This window comes from Hordeum vulgare, chromosome 7H, assembly GCF_904849725.1.
Source record: "Hordeum vulgare subsp. vulgare chromosome 7H, MorexV3_pseudomolecules_assembly, whole genome shotgun sequence".
Lineage (NCBI taxonomy): Eukaryota > Viridiplantae > Streptophyta > Magnoliopsida > Poales > Poaceae > Hordeum > Hordeum vulgare.
Genome location: NC_058524.1, coordinates 117,247,570 through 117,268,222, shown reverse-complemented (window position 1 = coordinate 117,268,222; position 20,653 = coordinate 117,247,570). Strand labels below are relative to the sequence as shown.

Here is a 20,653-nt window from a genome sequence, read left to right as displayed (position 1 = left end):
GAGCAGGTGCTCCTGGTGGTTTCAATAAAAAGCCAGTGAAAGAGCCCAAGAAGAAGAAGCGGGATGATCCCATGGGGGAAGTGATGGCGAACTATGTGGAGATCAAACAGAAGCAAGCAGAGGAGGAGTCTGCTCTTTTCGCAGGGTCAAAAAATGCCCAACAATTCACCATCACCAAGTGCATTGTTGTTCTGCACAAGATGGAAAGCATCTCACATGGAGAAAGAGCCGCTGCATACAAGGTGTTCAAAAACACCGAGAATCGTGAGATTTTCCTCAATGTCGCCGCCGAAGATGAAGTGAGCGCAGTCGTGTTCCTTCGGAGCGAAATGGCAGACTTGCCTCGAGGTATCTAAGGTAAGATTTTACTATGTTCTTAGTTATTGTACTAGATCCGAAGAAAAAAATTGGTTGAAGGTTCTACAGTGTTCTGTGCAAACTATGCATCATTTGACTTCACACAAAAATTACAGGCTTTCTTTTGGAAATCTTTCCACATTGGCATTTAAGCAAGGTTTTGTCCATGTATTTGTTCAACCGATCTATCCACTAGTAGATTCAGCTTTCGTATACTTCTCAACTCTGTCATATACTAGAGCACCACTCACCTTTGCTGCTAAAATTATGAGATTAGTAGTTAGTGTGGACAGTGTCATGCATAAGCCCCTCTCCTCTATTAAAACCAATTGCATATGCTTTCCATCAACGGTCAAGACTATATTTTTGTAAATTTAATCCAAAATAACTTGGTTGCGTCATTGTAGGATTTTGCATTGGTGTTGTAGCCTGTAGCGTAGCATAGTCGTATGCAGAGTAGATTTTTTCGTGTCCATTAGAACTAGGAAGGAAAAAATAAATGCTGGAAAAGTAGTGGATGGAATACTGGAGTCAAAATCAATCAAACCGATAATACTCTACAATTAGTATACCACCACCAGCAGCAGCATCATCAAATCGTCCTAGTGGTTGTTGAGTGCTTATTTTTGATATCATCACACATAAACTCAGTTTCAACTCCTGAACTTCTTTCTGTCTGCTCACTCAGTGACCATGATCGCCTAAAAAGTTACCGTTGCTCATCAAGGTGTTGTTGTTACTACTTTTGTCGACATAACTAGTTGTCCATTTTTCTGTCGTGGTGTTTGTTTGTTTACTCATTCAGAATTTGTGATGAAATCATATCAGCTAGTCTAGTCTGCCCACCTTGTAATTTGCAGGCTTAAATTGACAGAAACTGTTTGCATGTTTGTGTGCTGGTTCCTGGCATAACCAACGTCGCATTACATAACAATTGTTGTATTGTTTTGGGATTGTTTAGGCATTGTATTTTGTATTGAGATCGACTCGTGCTGAAATGATTGAAATCTCATTGGGCTTTCTTCTACTTGACTTAATTTAAAGTTATATTCCTTCATGTATGCCTTGTCTGATTGTTCACACTCTAGAGAAGATAGATGACGACTTATTTGCTGGTTCTTTTTTAATTTTGTTGATTGATATGTTCAGTTTTTTCCCACATCTAACCCTTGGATCATTTCATCTATTTTTATACGGACCTGATCTCACGAAAGCACGGGTGACCATGCTTTACTGCCACAAGTATCATGCACACCATGCTGCCTGCAAACATGTCTTGGAGCATTCGCTTATCAAACATGTGTTTATGTTGTGATGAACCGTTGACTTTCACTGGCCGAACATCCTGCATTTTTCATTTGGACCGTGGCATGTGTCATGTTTTTCATTTGGACCGTGGTGTGTATGCATGTACCATTCTCATTTGAACCGTTGATTATATAAGCCTTTTGTTGTTTCGCGTAATATAGTTGTAACTTTGTTACCAGCATAATTCTTGTGTGAGCTTTTGAAGTTGTAAAAATTGCATCCTTAACTATAGTATAGTAATTTTGCAAACCCTGTGTACTAATCCATGTATACCAAATAGTAGGGGTATATGAGAGGTTTGAAGATTGGTGGGGATTTTAGAGGATTGGATGGAAGAAAGGGATTCGCCAAATCCCCTAAAATCCCCTCCTCTCCAAACCTCCCAAATCCACTTCTATCAAATAAGGCCTTAGGGAATTTGATAGTTACTCTCAAGCAAGGTGCAAAGCAGCGTCCCGCATAGGCAGTGCTGAATTAGCACAAACTTGGCCAGCACCACCACAGACTAGCTAGAACTAAGTCTGACTGTTTGAATACGGAGCCGGACGGGATACAAAGCATGTACAGTAGAACACGTGGCCAGTTTGGTTCAAGCCTTCTCGCTGTACCAAATTGGACGAATTTAACTCTAAATACTTCAAGAAAAAAAAGATCGCCTCCTGATAAGGCATAAACCAAGCTAATGCATTACAGAACATAAAAGAACCGGTCAGCAACGTTCCACTTTCACCAGGGTCAAAAGGTTAAAGGACATCGAGAGTATAAAAAGAGCCGAGCAACAGCACAAAATCTGGTAACAATAATATACACTTGCAAAGCAAGAGAAACATATCATCGGCGGTTTAGCAAGCCAACAAACATACCGGCAACCGAAACAAGAGTTATTTACATCTGCACAACTCAGAAAGCAACCAAATTATGTACAAAATTGGAGCCATCCCCCCTGATCCCCTCCCTCGACCTTAGGTCAATGCCTAAGCTAGGGGTTTACAAAACTTCCACCCGAGGTGGAAACGGTGCGGTGACTACAACCGTGTTGTGTATTAATTTATATATATACATACTATAGACGGGTTTTGACGCCACATACAACCTATCATACAGCTGTACACCTGCACAGACGTGTTAGAAACTCCAGAAAGACCAGGCCAGCTGATGCTGATAGATTCTTCGGGTTAAGGATCTCTAGCAGTACAGAATTCTCATTTCACTGCACAAGTTTGCATGTTGCCATTTGATGAAACTGAACACGGGCAACCAGTTTTCTTCCATAATAGGACAATGGTTAACCAACCTCCTCCGCACTGCAAGTCTACGATTGAGAAGGCCCGGAATATTTGTACGCAGATTCTTTCTTGTGTTCAGGATCAAGGCTGCGTAAAATAAGTTAAGCACACAAAGTAAGAGCCGTGTACCAAGAATGGTAAAAGGTAGGCTAAATTGGTGTGTGGCATTCACACGGAAGGTAAACATGTTTGGAACATATCAATCCGGTATATAACCTCAGATTCACTAATGCACTGACCAGCAGAACTCAACACAACATGTTAAATCAATAGAACTCAAGGGCTTAGTACCGAAAATTGTTACTACTCAGCTACCCTAGTAATTGGTGAATTTAGTCAAGTTACTTAACAAATCTATATATGGCAGTTCAACAACAATTAGCTTGTCAGCACAAAACCAGGTAATAGTGTGTGTGAAGGGGCAAATCAGCTGCATTATTTTTCTTTCCACCCGAAATATACTTTTGTTCATTGGATACATCCATCACTTTTGTTCATTGGCCTCTGAACACTCCTATTATATTATCTTTGTTATTACTGTTGGAAGGTAACTTCTTTAAAAAGTACAACATTACATATGGAATGTCCAATAAATTACAAGTTTGCCTCATAAAATTCAATTGTTGTAGGGTTTATCTATACCACAAATCAGTGTCTTACCAACAATGCAAATATTTTAGTTGGCAGAGATATAAAAATAGAAATCCATATGCAGTGTTAAAATCTTAAGGGGCAAATGCAAGCTGTTTAGTACTGATTATACATGCGAATAAAGAAGAAATTGCATATTTAACCACAAGACGTACTACACAGAATAAATGATAGGAAACAACAGTTGGTTGCGGACACACATGAAGAAATTTAAGAATTCAGGAAGGCATGAGCAGAACTGAATAGTCCCTTATGGTGATTGTAAGTACTGCTGTATCCATAGGCTGTTTTCCACCAACATTTGAGAACAAGCAAAAAACTCACCTGTTCCTTAGCCCAAGAAGTGCATAGTGCATAGCACGAGCAGAAGCTGATACTGGAGCTACTGCAGCAGCTGGAGCTCCACAGATTGCAGTAGCCAGTATTGATCCAGTGCTACCCCCACGATTATAAACCTTGATAGGATTCCCAATCAAAGCAGAAGCTGTCCTTCCAAACCCATCAGTTAAACTTTCATAGGCCTGGACAAATTTCATGTTAATCTTAATAACTAGGCAAGACATGAAAAGATGAAAGGTGTATGTAGGATTGAGCACTCCTAGATATAGTTTAGAGAAATTAACAGGAAACAAGGTCTATTTCAAACAAACAAAAACATAAAGAGAAATAGCAGTGCCGGGGCTGGAGATTGAATTATCTCTAATTGGCAAAAATGGAGATGCTTTTATCATACGATTCAGACGAGAACTGAATACCTGCTTCAACCCTTGATGTGCACCCTCAGGCTGGTTAGCTCTTATGTTTTCTTTGGTTTTTTTTGCTTCACGTGAGGTTAAAGGCGGCGGAACAGCGGTAAGGGCACGCTCTGTCTTCAAAAGCATATCATGAGCTCCCGCTGCCAAATGGACACCAAGGCCTACAGCTTCGATGGATACACTTCTGATGAAAGCAACAGCACCTGCCAAACAGCATGTAAGAATCATCCCAATTTGTAACCATGCATGTCATCATTCAAGAAATGTTTAATAACAATGTACCACCACATATTATTAACACTCCAACATAAATGTTAGCTAATAACTGATATCAGTGTCATAGTACAGTATAGAACCAGATTACCTCTTTGCATTCCCTTGAGCAACTTCCGGTCCTTCTTGTAGCTTTTGATTGGTAAGGAGACCAATTTCTTAGTGCCTGAACCAACGGCAACTAATGACTTTATAGGAGGAAGACCTTTTAACACTTTATGGACCTACACAAGCAGCATATTGTCAGTTCAGGTGAGAGCAGGAATTCTTGTGTAAGAAAAGGCAGATTTACAATATTCTCCACTACATATTTAATCTCTTTTTCTTTCTCATATTCCTTGTCCTAAATGTGTGTGTGTGTGTGTGTGTGCATACAACAAGAAGCATGTCTAAATGTACAGTCGTGCATGGAGAAATCAGAACCTGATTCTTGGAGATGTCCTCCAGCCACTCTGCAGCTACTGTTTCACATATACTATTCCACCCATAAACACCCATTGCAGAAACATTCTTAAGCTTTAAATCGATTCCCTGCACGCAAAAAAAATCATTGTCAGTGTTGCCTATTGATCTACAGATAATCAGCAGCGAACTGACTGCTCTAAAGTATTTCCTTTTCAACAACAAATTACCTTCCATGGAAGGATGTTGAGAAGCTCTGCATAATTTCCTTTACCTAGTGCAATAGGATCAAACTGACGAGGAATATAATTAATATGCAGAACCAGAGGCTTCACATCGAATTTCTGGCACCACAGAAAAAGAAGATCAGATTGCAACAAATGTTTACTGAAGACAAACAGAGCCCAGCTCGTCCAGTGCAAATAAAATGAGAAAGGAAAATATTTCGATGACTGTTAATGCACAGAATTTCAAAAAAAAAATATGTCAGGTTAAATAGGTGCAAAGAGTTCTTATGTGATCCCTATCAAGTCCCATGATTAAGAGGAAAACAATAATTGGTAAATCCAAAATACCTGGAAAAAAGGAAGTAATGCTTCATCCACAATTGTAGTGCTTCCGTAGGTTGTGCTGTCCATACCAACAATCTCATTTTCGCAAGGCACATGAGGGTTGTTGTTAATTGAGTCATTCTGGAAGAAACTGATGAGGAAGTTCAGTTGCCCTTGATCAAGATGCAATTGAAGAGGCAAAATCTCGAGGCATAACCTGAAGAAGGATGCAAGAGAAGAGGGTCAGACGACAAACTGAGAGAGCATAGAAAGTGTCAGAAAGGAGAAGGTGAAAAAAAAAAGCCAGCACTATTCTTGCGGACTAGAATCAAACATGGCAGACACAAATTAGTGGCAAGAACAAAAGTGTAAAGAGCGCGAATGCATAAACAACTAACCATAGCGTACATGCACAAATCATGAATATGGATCTGCCATACAATTTTTTCTTCAGAATTCACATATCATTAACATAAGCCAACCAAATACTGGAATAGGATGAAAACAACTATTGCACCAGGATACGGTTACTACATGAAATTATGTCGCTGATATTTAATTGTGCAAACCCCATATTCCATATACCCCTCAAAACTAAGGGGAGAAGACAAATTAGCCAAGTACATTAGGATTTAGTCTTGCAATGTTCTGAAACCAATATATAGCTTATTTTACTACTCCCTCCGTTCCTAAATATAAGACCTTTTAGATATTGCACTATGAACTACATACGGATGTACATAGACATATTTTAGAATGTAGATTCACTCATTTTGCTCCGTATGTAGTCTCCTAGTGTAATCTCTAAAAGGTCTTATATTTTGAAACGGAGGGAGTACAATCTACCAGGTCAATGGATGTCTTCTATGTATGTATGGATGATGTAGATAGGATATCCTTACAGTTATCTTTATCTTTAACCATTTGAAGCTATGTAGCATCAAGCGAACACAGTACAAAGCATAAGAAACAAGCAGATATCTTTTCCAATAGATTAATAATCCACTGTGTGGACAACTTAATGCTGTATATACCTGTAGTCTTCTAGAGGAGCCTGTGGTTCAGGTCTTACAGACTCTAGTTCTAACTTGAATGCAGTCGAGCAAGATTCTCTTGGGTAATCCTTTGAGCTGTAGCATCCGAGAACCTATTAAAATGGATGATAGAAGTTAAAAGGCGTTAATCGATGATGAAAGCAAGTGCTCAATGAAATTTAGAAGAAAAAAATATGTACCATTTTCCATGGAGCATGGGTATTTTGGTCACAAAGATTTAGATCCTGAGCGGAGATGGATAACCTAGAAACAGAAACTGCCCCATCTGGATACATATCAAATTGCACACCGAGTCCTGACACGATGAATTCTAAAGAAGAACTCCTATCTCTTCCATTTGAGCATAGGTGGCTAGTTGAATCATTGTGAGCCAATGGCCAGTCATCACCAGCATACATGCGCCACTTAACGTCTATATCATGAATAAGAATCTTGCCTTTCAGATTACAAGATTCATCAGAATTCAAGCTGCAAACAGCAGGCTTGCCTTCTTGTTGGTACACATGCTCTCCATGTGGGCTGTTCCTTTTGTAAACATGGTTTTCAACTATCGTCAAGGGGCTATTGTTGTACCATCCACCATCATCACAGTCCATGGTTTTACGAGCATCATCACCAGACGACTGATGGTTTACATTACAAGGAGATGATGACAATGATGAATTTAGAAGATCAGGCATATAATAAGAGTCAATGATTTGCTCAGGACAGGAATTCTGCTTAATTGGTATTTGGGCAGTATTCGCTTTTGGGGCGACTATTTGTGAAACACCGACATCAGCTGCCTCAGGGTTCGCCATATTCATCTCATATTCAGCATTCATTTCACTGCTGCTCGAGTTATGACAATTTCTGTCCCAAAAATTGTAGTCTGTGTAGGCCTGATCAGTGTAAAAAGCATCCTCAATTATGTCATCAAGCAGACCATCTGACTTGCACTCTCCCGAATCTGCCAAGTTGTCAGTGCTCTCTGACATATCTGATGCATCACTGGGCATATTTTGTGCGTTTGCCTGTTGGACAATATTCCACCTAGATTGAAGATGAGCTAAAGCGTCCCGCATATCCGGAGCATATAGCTTTTGTAGTTGGGAAACCAAACGAACAAGACCATGTGTTGTATCACGACATGTCCCAATATCAAACAGTGACTCGGATATTTCAAGTTTCCAAAAGGAAGTATCAGTTCTTAGAGCAGCTTCAATGAATGTGTTATGGCCAATCTTAGCATAGCCCATTTGACGAAGGTACTCAACATCATAACCACAAGTGACATTTTTGGAACCAGACGATTCACAAATGAGAAGACCGAGATCTCGCAGTTGGATATCAAAATCAGTAGCTGCAGAATCTGATGCAGATTTATTATGAAGTTTAAATGATGATGCAGCTAAAAGGCATGAGAAAAACTTGCAGTCCGGAGCGTCAGCATTGAATGAGGAATTTTTCAGGTGAGGTTCATAGCTCAGAGCAACATCGGCTAACTCGAGAAAAAAAGAGGACCAAAATGGTTCGCCAGCCTGTGAATTATTTGTGCTACTACTGTTCTTGGATTGTTCAGTTCCACTTGAACCTGAACTGAACAGCGAAGATATTCCACTGACCCAATCCATACGTCCACCAGGTGCCACAATTGTCCCAGAACGAACATTGACAGAAGTATAATTCTCTTGTAGGTTTGGGTTCCTGATGTGGGTCACGGAACAGCCAGCAGTACCAAAAGACAATACATTGTTACCTTCACCATCACCCCTCCTGCTAGCAGAATCCTTGCAAATAACTAGAAGAAAATCTTTGCTTTCTTCACAGGTTTTATCATCTGTACCGGTAACCGAACCCCAAAGCTCACCTTCACCATGATTCACCCAAAGAAAACTGGTATTCTTGACCCCACCAACATTAGAGAAGGAGCACAGAGACAATTTTGAAATGGATAACTTAAGGCGATTCCAAGAACCTTCTAGTTCTGTCTGCAACGATGGACCAACTTCCATAGTTTCATCCAACTCAGTACAAATATCTAACATGCTGCATTCAAAGGTGACAGATGTTTGAATGGCAATTTCGTTATTTTTGTCCTTGACATTTTCAGAACTGTGTGGTGCTCCATCTGAAAGCCCGTCGAGTACGTGATCTAGCAGCTGATTAAGTAGTCCACAATCCTTCTTATTGAGATGAACAGAAACACAAGGAAGTTGGACATGTAGCAAGAACTCAGTGCTCCGAATGAGTTCCTGGCGAATACTGAGACTTGACTCTACAAGATCTTGTGAAGTTGTAGAAGAGGCAACACCGACCCATTTATTATTTTCTTTCTGAGTAATCTTCTGATCATGTAGGCTCGGCAAACTCCAAACTTTGCTCACCATCTCAGGGCAAGTTACAGGGTGGTTTTTTCGGATCATTCTAATGCTGGAGTCCTCATAATCAGATCTAGTCACAGATAAAATCTTCAGAGCAGAGAAAGTTTGCCTACTTAAAGCACATATACCATCCAATGCACTGGAGGGTTTAACCAAGTAGATGTCAAAGTTCCCGGTAGCCAAATGGAGTGAAGTAGATTGTGTGCTTGGATGGACATCATTAAACCTTTCATTTCGAAGTGGGGAAGAGGCTTCTGCTGAGTTATGAGATGTCGTGTGGTCGATGACAAGGAACTTATCCAGGATTGACGGGCGACCTAAGTCCCATGAGGGCTCAGAAGGAAAGCAAAAGACGATTCTTGCATGTGATGGGGCTATCTGAACCTTCAGAGAGTCGCTTGAGGAAGTATTAGCCAGTTTGCTGCTTCTTTCATCCCCATCCCTATTAAGTCTATGCTCTCCATGTAACACATCAGACTCGACTTTACTGACAAAATTCAGTATCATGTATACTGTATGGAAGTGCACCCACGAAGTCAAAGGAGCCAAATATATGGACAGTGAAGTTGTGCTTACTGAGTTGCCATCTTGATCTGTGCTACTGACATCATAATGGAATGTGGACTCACCAAATGTTTTTAGCAGCTCAACCTTAATGAATTTTTCTGAACGGCGGGAAGAGCTTCCAGCTGTTTCTACCCAATAATCTTGAGCAGCAAATGGGAATTCAGGGAGAGCAGCTTGAACTTCTCTACAGAAATTATTATTTAAGAAAGCAGTGCCAAGGTGTAAGTGATTTGAATCATGGTTAGTACTGTAGTATTCATCAAGCTTCATGTGGGCAATCAATGCCTTGAACCCTAATTTTTTGGGATATGTCTGCGGACATCAGAAAAAAAAAATCAGTATCAAGCTATAAGACTTCAACAATGCATGAACTCAGAACAAGTGCTGCAGAGGAAAACAATACCTCAAGTTCAAGATGAATGTTCTGACACTTGGCTTCAAGATGATGCATATTTAAGCTGGAAGCAGTAGCAGGATACATCATCGATTGTTCAATCTGCGGGGAGGAAAGGCAGCTCGAGAACATTTCGGAATTTCTCATATCATTGACGAGACTGACAGGAACACTGGAATCGCCAGTATCCATTTCATCGCTGAACAAGAGAATGACAGATATCTCAGCAATGGAAGCCCGTAACGTTTTCTCAATCGGCGCTTCTGTTAGAATGAGAAGGAAAGCAAGTCTTGAGATTTAGAAGATCAGACAATAATTAACTGAAAACAAAACATTACAGCCACTTGGTTCGATTCAATACTGGAACACATTCGATGGTGTTTTACATGCTCACAATGCTATAGCTTATAGCCATGGCAAGAGAATGGATAGAAGCTGTTATACAAAGTCACGCGCCTGCGGTGGAACTCATAGGTGTGGATACCAGCATGGAATGCTCTTAGAGCATCATATACGTCTGCTGTTATTCACAAGTCAACATAATGTATCCATGTTTTTTACCAGGATGTTTCGTTTGCATGCTGACTAACAGTTGGTGTAACATTTTTCCTTAGAAGTGTGAAACACTATGAACTTAGCATGGATGGCATTAGAGTGAGCCAAGTTATCCAAGATAAATGAGGGCATGTTTGGTTCATGATTAACTTTGCCACAACTAACCAAGGCAAATGTGGCTGCCACAAAAGGTGTGGCGAACGAAATGGCCACCACATATGTGGTGATTTGGCAAAAAACTGAGACTATGGCATGTGGACCATATGGCTAAAAAAGTGTGGCTGTGAACCAACACATGCATACGGTATTGTGGCACGACTAAGATTAGGTGTGGCAAACTTTAGGCTACAAAGTACAAACTATGCCCTGAATCCGCAAGAAAGTGTGTCATAAGAAAAACTCGATTATGGAAGTCAATGCTATCGCATATATTGCCATTCCACTGTTCATACAAGACAAACAAATCAAATATGAAGCATAAATCCATAACAAAATAAGCATTATATACCTTTAGGAACTTGATCTGATCCAGAAGCTAAAGTGGATGCAAAAGTAATTGCGTTGAATACTGAACACGTCCAGTCCCATATGCCGCTATTTCCTAAATTAGTCTGGGAGTTCCTCAGTTCTTCAAAACATTCAAAGAACTGATCAATGCTGTCAAAGATAAGAACAAATCAGTAATCCACTTAGGCTAGTCCAAATCTTGCTTTCTTTTTTGGCTCAAATGACCTGCTTCTCTTAATAAATGTAAATGCAAACACACGTAGCAGAGATAGACTCTTACAGGATAACAAAATAAATAAAGACAAAGCAGAGGAAAAGATATGCTAGTCAATGAAGAGGTCTAGTACATCTGGTCAACGAAATCCCAGGCAAGATACCAATTGCAGAGAACTATTTTTCTAGCCCAATGGGCAGTGATCCTCGGTAAGTTGCAACTATAAGACAGCGGAACATCCATAAGACAGCTCAAGTAAAGGGCAGGACAGGAGCAACAAGTGTGTGTTGCAATGACCACTGTTAGCTGTGACTCCCAAAGCATGCACCTTATAGTTCAAAATTGATGACCAAAAATTATGTAAAATCATACATCTGGTCAGTCATTCATAAGCCAAAGAAATGGATGCAATATGACGTAGCAACAAGATATTTTAATCTTTTCTACAATGATCTCATAACAGCTATGTCAAACATATACTTCTTTAAGGGATTAATCATTGTGATCTAAAGTAAATTGGAAGCTGATAGAAACACAGTGCAACGAATGTCATTAAGAATTTTAAGGAATTAAATAAAGAAACAAACCTTTCGTCACAATCTGAATCAGGGTCACCTTGATCCTCGTGAACAACGAGCTCCGGAATCCAGTCTTGAATAACATGTGCCTTAGTTAGAAAAGAATCCTGATATTTGTCTTGCCTGTTTTGTGAAAGTGCAATCTGGTCTGTGTCTTCCCTCCTGATCATCACTGAATCTAAACCTGACTTCAAAGTGCTTAAGGCAGATCTGGAGGTGCTCAAGGACATATCTGCCGTATTATGGGGACGAATCTGTTCAATTGCTTGATTCCTATGGAGAGAATCCCACACATCCATGAACCACTGGATACTGCTGATTTGTAACAGCAACTCTAATGAATCAACAGATACATCTGCGTCGATTTTCTTAAGGTTCAAGCATCCATTACTCCACGGGATGCTTAAGTTCAATGTCCCTGAGAATCCACCAATAGGACCTGTCAAGACCGAGGTAGTACTATGACCTGATGAGATGTCAGCTGTTGCTTTATCCAAACCATTCTGATGAAGTACATCAACATCATCCATTTTCAAGAACTCGATCACCGCCTCATGGAACGTTACGAAATTATTCAACTTGACAAGACCATCTGTTGAAAGATTAGTTCCAAATTCTATCTCTTTAACCCGGAAAACAAGTGATCGGTTAAATTCTGAGATCTTGTTATCCAAAATGGTCTGAGGATCAAATACAACATATGTATTTTTAAACTTGATTTTGAAGTTTGTAAGAAACCACTTGACAGCATTGGCTATTCTCTTGACACCCTCATCCACATCTCGAGATGCAGATGTAGAACAGTGTTTATCAGATTCATTTCTTTTGGTGTTGACTGATGCCTGTGTGGAACTACTATTACCAGAAACAGAGCATTCAGCAACTACAGGTGGAATTTCAATAGCAACAGATGGAGCGAGCACAAGCTCCAAGTCTTCCACTACAATCTCACAACTCTTTAACTGTAGAGGAAATTTAACCAGCAGAGATTTTATTGATCCTTCTTTCACCATGATAGATAATCCTGATAGCTGAAATGGAGAAAGATATTAACTTAAAAAATCTGAAGTGAGGGCCCAATTGAACAGTTCAATTTATAACAAACTACAGATTCAGATACACAGGTTTCATATTTACAGTTCTATGTTCATCGCGAAACAGAAGAAGTTGAAAATGTAAGTTTTCACAGTGGGCGGTAGGAGGAGCATGCGCATAAGATTAGTAGTATATTCTAAGCAGTAAGTATCACAACAAATCAGGTGTCGGGTTTGTAGAGAAGGATTAAACACTGAACTGTACAAGCTAGAAAATTATGATCCAGCTTAATACCATAACTGACAGTTGGACGGCATATGATTGCACATGCTCCATTCAGTCCATTGTAACAATGTTTAAATTATTATGATTCAAATGCAGGAACTGCAGACAGGGACCAACACCCCACAGCTTCTCCCAAACCCTAATACTCCAGACTGATCGTACACTTCTAGATGCAAACTGCACTCCAAGAGCCCTACTAAACCACAACGAGACCACGACCGCCGCTTAGTCAAAATCCACAGCCACCTGCGGTCGCCAGCGAACGAAAAACTTACCAGCCTGAATGCCTGGTAAGGGAAAACGACGGGTTCCCCGTCCATCCTTTGCCCCTGTCATTCGCAAAAACCCGTCCAAAATTCTAACCAAATCGAGCCTATACACGTCACCCCAGTGCCCAATAGCAACCAAAATCAGAGGGAACTGATTTAGTCATCCAACCCCCACCACCCCCACCCTACATCCAACCTGCCCATCATCACACCACAATTCGATTCCCCTCGGCACGCGGGGACGACCAATCGCGACGGAACGCACCCGAAAACCCGATTCCGCCGCGTCCGATCGAACACGAAAAAAAAAAACGCGCCCCAAACCCAACCCACACGGGTCAGGGACGAAGGAGCGGGGAGGCGATAGGCGTGACGCACCTGGCTGTTGATGTAGTCGGCGTTGAGCGCGAGGTCGGTGAGCTCGAGCGTGCCGCGGGTGAGCTGCAGGTCGAGCTGGTCGAGGTCGAGCTCGCCGAGGAACAGATCCCCGAGCCCCTTCTTCAGCACCGCCTTGCACATCCGCTTCATCACGGCCCCCACCGAGAACCCCCGAAGCAGCCCCATCCCGCCCCTCCCTCGGCGAGCGCGAGTCCGGGGCGGCCGGCCGGCGCGTGGCGGGGGTGGGGTCGCCGGAGGCGGCCGGGGAACGGAAGGAAGCCACCAGGGGGAGGGGGGTTGCTTCGTTGGTGTGGCAAGTTTTTTCGGATTAAACCTTGCGGGGGGCGAGTTGTTGCGTCCAGAACCCCGGGAAGGTTGGGTAATTACGCTTATAATACGCCGCCGCGGGAGTCCGCGTCCCTGTCCCGTGGGCCAGCCGGAACACACTAAACAACTTGTAGGGAGATTCGATTTGTTTTCTTCTACACTTTCCGTATCTTGTTTTGGCTTAAGAAGAATGTATATACTGCTACTTGCTGTTTTGTGTACATAAATTAATCATATACTCCCTCTGTTTCTAAATATAATTTTTTAAGAGATTTCATTAGAAAACTACATACTGATAAACATATTTTAGAGTGTAAATTCAATCATTTTGCTTCGTATATAGTCTTTTAGTAAAATCTTTAAAAAGACTTATATTTAGGAACGAGGGAGTATTTTTTAACACAGTATAATCGAAACCGCTCATATACACGAACACACACTTGTTTCTATATAACGCAAGCCCGCATATTTTATCCTATGTCGGCATAATATTTTAAGATTAAAGAAGTCGTCACAGACACTTTCGTAATCGACGGAAACGTCTCCTTCAACTGAACGCACATCATCAAAAAGTCTGAAATAAATTTTAAAAAGATACAAGCATAAATATCAAGTCTGAGACCTAAATTCTGATGGATAGAAAATACCAACATCCTCCTAACTATCCAACCACCTGTTGGTTTGCAAATTAGTCATACCCTTGTCCTGTTGAATACAATATTGGAAGAAGAAAATATTTGATTTGGTGAATAACTTATTGTAGTGGTACTTCATATAAAAGAAATAAGGATGATCAAGGGAAGATGTCCTTTTCCCAACCGTCCCAAACTTGAATGTTGGGTTTTGCTTGCTTAGTGTGACATCCTATGTTGCCAAGTCAATTAGTGGCAAAGCCATAAAAGCGTCCATGTCTCGGCATTAACGAATGAATTATACTTCCTTTGTTTTTAAATATAAGTTTTTTTAAAAAAATCACTAAAAAACTACATACGATGTATATAGACATACATTAGAGTATAGATTCACTTATTTTGCTTTGTATATAGTCTTCTAGTGGAATTTCTTCAAAGACTTATATTTAGGAACGGGGGTAATAAACACTAAAACAGGCACATGTGTTCTTTCTCCGTTCATCTATCTTTGCTTTATGTACTCAGAGATTTCCTTGATTTGTTTTCTGCTAGCACCATCTTCCGTGTGTCTTGAATATATTTGGTTTATCTAAACATTGGGTGCTAAACCTTTTTTTATCTTGACCTTTTTAGCTTATTGCTAAATATCTCAGCATCTTGTCATTGGGACTTTGGGAGATGGAGATGCTCTAAGAGGTCAAGTATACTTAAAAACATTGAAATGGTGAACAACTTTTTTTGCATGATACACCAAACATAAAAAAATATTACGATGGCTAGAGGGAGTTGTTATTTCTAACACATAACTGCATTCGAAGTTCGAATGTTGTTGCTTGCTTAGAACTTTATATACTGCGTGCGGATCCAGCACACGTAACTTAACAACAAAACTACATTCCGTTCACCTTTTTGATTTGTTTGCTGCTAGCACCACATATAGATTGTGAATGCATGATAATTTAAAAATGCATTTGATTTATCTTAGCATTCAAGTTTTTTTATCTACTATCAACTTTTGTAGCATCGGTGTTGTCAATTATATTACGCTTGTCTCTTAAGCACTTTGGGGTGCTCTAAGAGCAAATTACTTGCAACTTTGATTATGTTTCATGAACAAAACATACAAAGAAGATTTGCAACAAGGAGAATGTCCTACTGAATCATAATTATAGGAAAGAGTGAATTCCACTCTTTATTCCCTGAAATAGAGTTTATGACAATTTATATCCCATTTGACAAGTTTTTTTCTCTAAATTGCCCTAGTTAACCAAGTTTGTATTAGTATGCCCCCCTTTGTTGTGTCCTTTCCTGGTAGGCGGAGCTTGGTGTCAGTCCAACATAACTTGTTGAATTAGATATTACATATGTGACACATTTGTTAGGGGTGTGGGGTGAGTTGATTAAGCCCGACCCCGAACACCTCTCTCCTTCTCCCCCCCCCCCTCTCTCTCTCACACACACACACACACGCACACGGTGTAGGATTAGGGATTCCAGGGTAACTTCAGAGGGAGCGGCAATGATGGTGGTTAGTGTTGAAATAGGATTCACAAGTTAGTCGATATGTTTGTTTGCGTGGGAGATGGATGCACAAGTAGGCCAACACAAAAAGGAAGCCAATAGGGTTTGTGTTGTCTCGCTGAGCCTCTTTTCCCCAAAACGATCATCGTTGATCACTCACGCTCACTTATCTAGTGTCAGATTCCGATTCCTAATTTTCCACTCGAGAAAACAATGGTGGTTTGGAAGGTTCGTCTTGAGTCAAGGAACTGGTTGTGCTTAACCATCTTGCTCCAACTATTGCCTCAGGCATGCCCTAAGAAACTCGACACCTATCTAGATCCATGCAGGAGCCCACTTGGGATTGAGAGTGATACCCACGTAACAAAATTAGGGCAAAGTTTTAAAAGGGCTAGAAAAGGTAGATTGTGTGTCGTAATGACTAAAATATTTGAAGTAAGTGATCTCTCACAACCAACAATGTTCTAGCATGACTTCAACATTTGTATCCCACTCATATAAGTAGTACATCATGCATGTGAATTCAATGAGAGATAAGGTCAAGGGAAAAATATCAAACAAGTTTGATACACTAAATAACAACAAATGAAAAAATAAAGACAACATTGACAAGTAGAACACCTAATAACAACAAAGGGAGAACCAAGCCAAGACATCACCAAAGCACATTTATGAATAATTAAAACGTTTTTCCAAAGTGATGCCTTCCATATGGGAGAGCACACGTGTGCCCACATCGCCAATTCTAGTATGCGAGCCCCAACCAATAAATGCCACAACAACAACATGAATACAACACATCCATCAAGACGAGACGAAAGTGTATCACTAATGTGTTTATCGAAATGCATACATATATCATTTGGTGTGGTTGTCAACCAAGGTGTCTTTTGGGCTCCACCCAATTATTAACATTCAGTATCTTTTTATTCATTAGTCGTACCCAATATTTTTCTGTCCATTTATGTGAGCCCTCGCAAATTTGGCAGAATCTCAATGAAGGTGTCATTCAGCAAGGTTGCATGCGAAAATCCATCATGGTATCATTTATATAGTAGTGTTTACAACCGCCTTTTAGTCTATATTACGTGTATCTCTCGCAGTTTTATAGCAAATCAATACCTAACTCGACTAAATGTCAACAAGGAGATTAGTGTCTGATAACAACAATCTAGATTGCGCCGGGATAAAAACGTTTACTGCACAATCCAGTGCGAGCCGAGCTTACATTCGCGGAAAAGATTCCAAGTTCACTAATTAGAAGAAGGATGGATCACATGATGTTCCATACAACAACCACCACCTCCTCCCCCAAAAAGGGCGTTAGGTTTCCTACTAAGGTTTTTGCCACCATCGGTCCCTTCACCTCCAGGTGCCTTATGGCACCGACGAGGCGAGGGAAACCATGGCCATAATTGTCCGTGTAGTCTTTGGCCGTCCTAATTTTATTTAAGGTTAAGTCTAAGGCCTATGTCAATGCATCGTATTTTATCACGTTATCATAGGAATATTAATAATTTAAGATACAACAATGTCAATGCATTGTTTCTTATGAGTTGTATCTACATTTAATAATTTGGGGTAATGCATGCATATGATTGGGCTAGAACCATTTTTTGCCTATGACCACGTGCAAGGGTTGTATGTTAGCTAAGATACAACCTCACTCTCTTTCTTCATTAACTAGTCCGCCACATCAGCAAAATGCCTATGAAACCGTGCTAAGAAACTAGCATTGGCACAAGCCTAAGTGCCTCGTCGGTGGTGGTGATACGATGGCGCCATCGCCAAAGAGGAATAAGTCTTCCACACAATGTCTTCGTTCCAACGATGTTAATTGCATCGACAAAAGGTGTGTGAAGGAATGATGTTGTGGCGTGTCTTCGGTCTTTGACATCGTTTTGTCTAGGTGATTGGTGGCGCTCTACGAAAGGAATGATGTTGTGGCGTGCTTTGTTCTTTCGTTCCTTCGTTATATGTTGAAGCTCAACTAGACGGAGCTCCGTCGGGGAACTAGTGAGGTTTGTGTCTCCTTCATGCCTCCTCTTTTTGGTCAGAGTTAGGATTATGTCATGGCTCTCCTCAGTTCCAGCTTATCCGGGACAAGTGATTTGTTCAGATCATGATCGACGACGTCTTCTGGTCTACATCGACTACATGTCAACCACTGCTTCTTCAAGATCCAATTTTTCAACAAGTTTTCTTCGCTCAGACGGAGGTCCAGATACAGCAAGGCGTTTTTCTCGTGACACTCCGTCGACAGATATAAAAGGAAGATGACACTGATGTCTTCAAAGATTTGCGTGTATTTTTTTTATTCTTGCAAGAAAGTTCTTCTAAAAGTTGAATTTATAAATTATCCAATATATGATCCTCGCCTTTCCTACAAATTTTCGAAGAATGAAGAAAAAAGAAACAAAGATAACTTCAGGGGCCCCAGTAATCGCAGCGAATAAAACTGTTGAGAAATAAAACATGTGATCAATTGTATGGGAGGGATGCCTCCGAGGAGGTGTCTGTTGGGGAAAAGATGTCTCCCCAACATACCCCTTCATCTTGTATATAAGTGGGTCTCCCACATTGCAATGAGACGAGTGGATCATTTAGAGTCTTCATTTGTCTATCTTTGCATTCATTCTACAACACGTTATCAGCACATAGTCTCTACCGCTAGAGAAAGAAAAGGCCGAGACAGCGGTTACGCACAGGGTGTGCGGCGGCGAGACTCGCCAGAACGCGGCGGTAAAAGTAATCGGCCACTAAACCACTACACCCGCCGGTGGAAGCGCCCAGGGCGTGAGGTGCTCTAGCGCTCCTCCCAACGACACATCAGAGAAAGGAGAGACATGCATGCACCCGCATGCATGAATCTCTACAATGGACTTGAAATACAAAGACCTTCGCGACTGCCGATGATCACAAATCACGACGCGGAGGCGATTGCTCCCATGAAACGCAGCAGAGGCCTCCGGCGTAGAATCCTGCAGAGCGACGACGCCTTCCAACGCGCGGTACCACGGCCCCCATTGTCAAATGCAAGGCCCAGTCTGTGGCGAGCAGGACTTGCGCTTAGTCAAACCGGGGAGAATTAGAGCCTAGTGCGAGGCCCGGCCGGCGGTGGCACACCACCACGGGGGCGCACAGGTTCTAACCGGCGGGCGGCGGTTATTTCCAAAAGGGAGTAACCACACAAGAGAAGGATGAGAAATCCTATCTCTTTCGCGATTTAACAAATCAGCTAATGGATTATTTGATGATCCTATACAAGTCCCTGTATGTCACGCCCAAGATGCGACCCTATCCTCAATTTGGCACGAAGGCCTCGTCAGGGATAGAAGCGCATCTCGTCGTGTCGCAAGAATGGATATCATTACAAGTACATGTACTGAAAAGAAGAGATATATAATGGAATTGGCTTACACTCGCCACAAGCTACATCAGAGTCACATGAGTACATTACATAAACATCAAGAGTAAGAGCAGGGTCCGACTACGGACGAAAACAAACGACAAAAGAAGAACGACGTCCATCCTTGCTATCCCAGGCTGTCGGCCTGGAACCCATCCTAGATCGATGAAGAAGAAGAAGAAAAATCAACTCCAAATGTACAATCAACGTGCTCGCGTCAAGTAACCTTTACCTGTACCTGCAACTGGTGTTGTAGTAATCTGTGAGCCACAGGGGACTCAGCAATCTCATTTCCAAAGGTATCAAGACTAGCAAAGCTTAATGGGTGAGGTATGGTTAAGTGGTGAGGTTGCAGCAGCGGCTAAGCATATAATTTGGTGGCTAAACTTACGAGTACAAGAAATAAGAGGGGGAAGATCTACGCATAGCGGATGTGAGCTACGAATGATCAAATGAATGATTCTGAACACCTACCTACGTCAGACATAACCCCACTGTGTCCTCGATCGGAGAAAGAACTCACGAAAGAGACAGACACAGTTACGCACACGATTGGCATATTTTAATTAAGTTAACTTCAAGTTATCTAGAACCAGTGTTAAACAAAGTTTCCACGTTCCCACATAACCGCGGGCACGGATTTCTGAAAAGATTTAACCCTGCAGGGGTGCTCCAACTAGTCCATCACAAATTACCACAAGCCGCATAGAAATCCTCAATCATGAAGCTCGCGATCTCGTCGGATTCCCTAGTGGAAAACCTCAACTCTGAGATTACCCAAAGCATCCCCGGAATCCCGATGCATAAGATATCTCGTCAAAGGTAAAACTAATCCAGCAAGGTCGCCCGACGTGTCGACGATCCCGATAGGAGTCGCGTACCTCGTTCTCAGGACACGACGGATGAGCTAGACGTCGGGATCGCTAAACCTCCGGGTGACCAGAGGGGCGCTAGACATCGCTCAGGTGGGACCAACACTCA

At 41.4% G+C, this 20,653-nt stretch overlaps 1 protein-coding gene across 1 annotated transcript; it reads right to left on the bottom strand.

Moving 5' to 3' along the window:
* Nucleotides 1-2,451: 2,451 nt before the first annotated feature.
* Nucleotides 2,452-14,060, bottom strand: LOC123410864 (autophagy-related protein 2-like). The gene is made up of 13 exons (XM_045103798.1): nt 13,784-14,060; nt 11,826-12,847; nt 11,026-11,174; nt 9,972-10,225; nt 6,818-9,880; nt 6,618-6,730; nt 5,608-5,800; nt 5,263-5,376; nt 5,054-5,161; nt 4,722-4,854; nt 4,358-4,560; nt 3,927-4,123; nt 2,452-3,038 (listed from the first exon to the last, which is right to left on the bottom strand). The coding sequence occupies exons 1-13, from the start codon at nt 13,967-13,969 to the stop codon at nt 2,978-2,980; spliced, it is 5,796 nt and encodes a 1,931-aa protein (XP_044959733.1). The 5' UTR covers nt 13,970-14,060; the 3' UTR covers nt 2,452-2,977.
* Between the last annotated feature and the right edge of the window lie 6,593 nt (nt 14,061-20,653).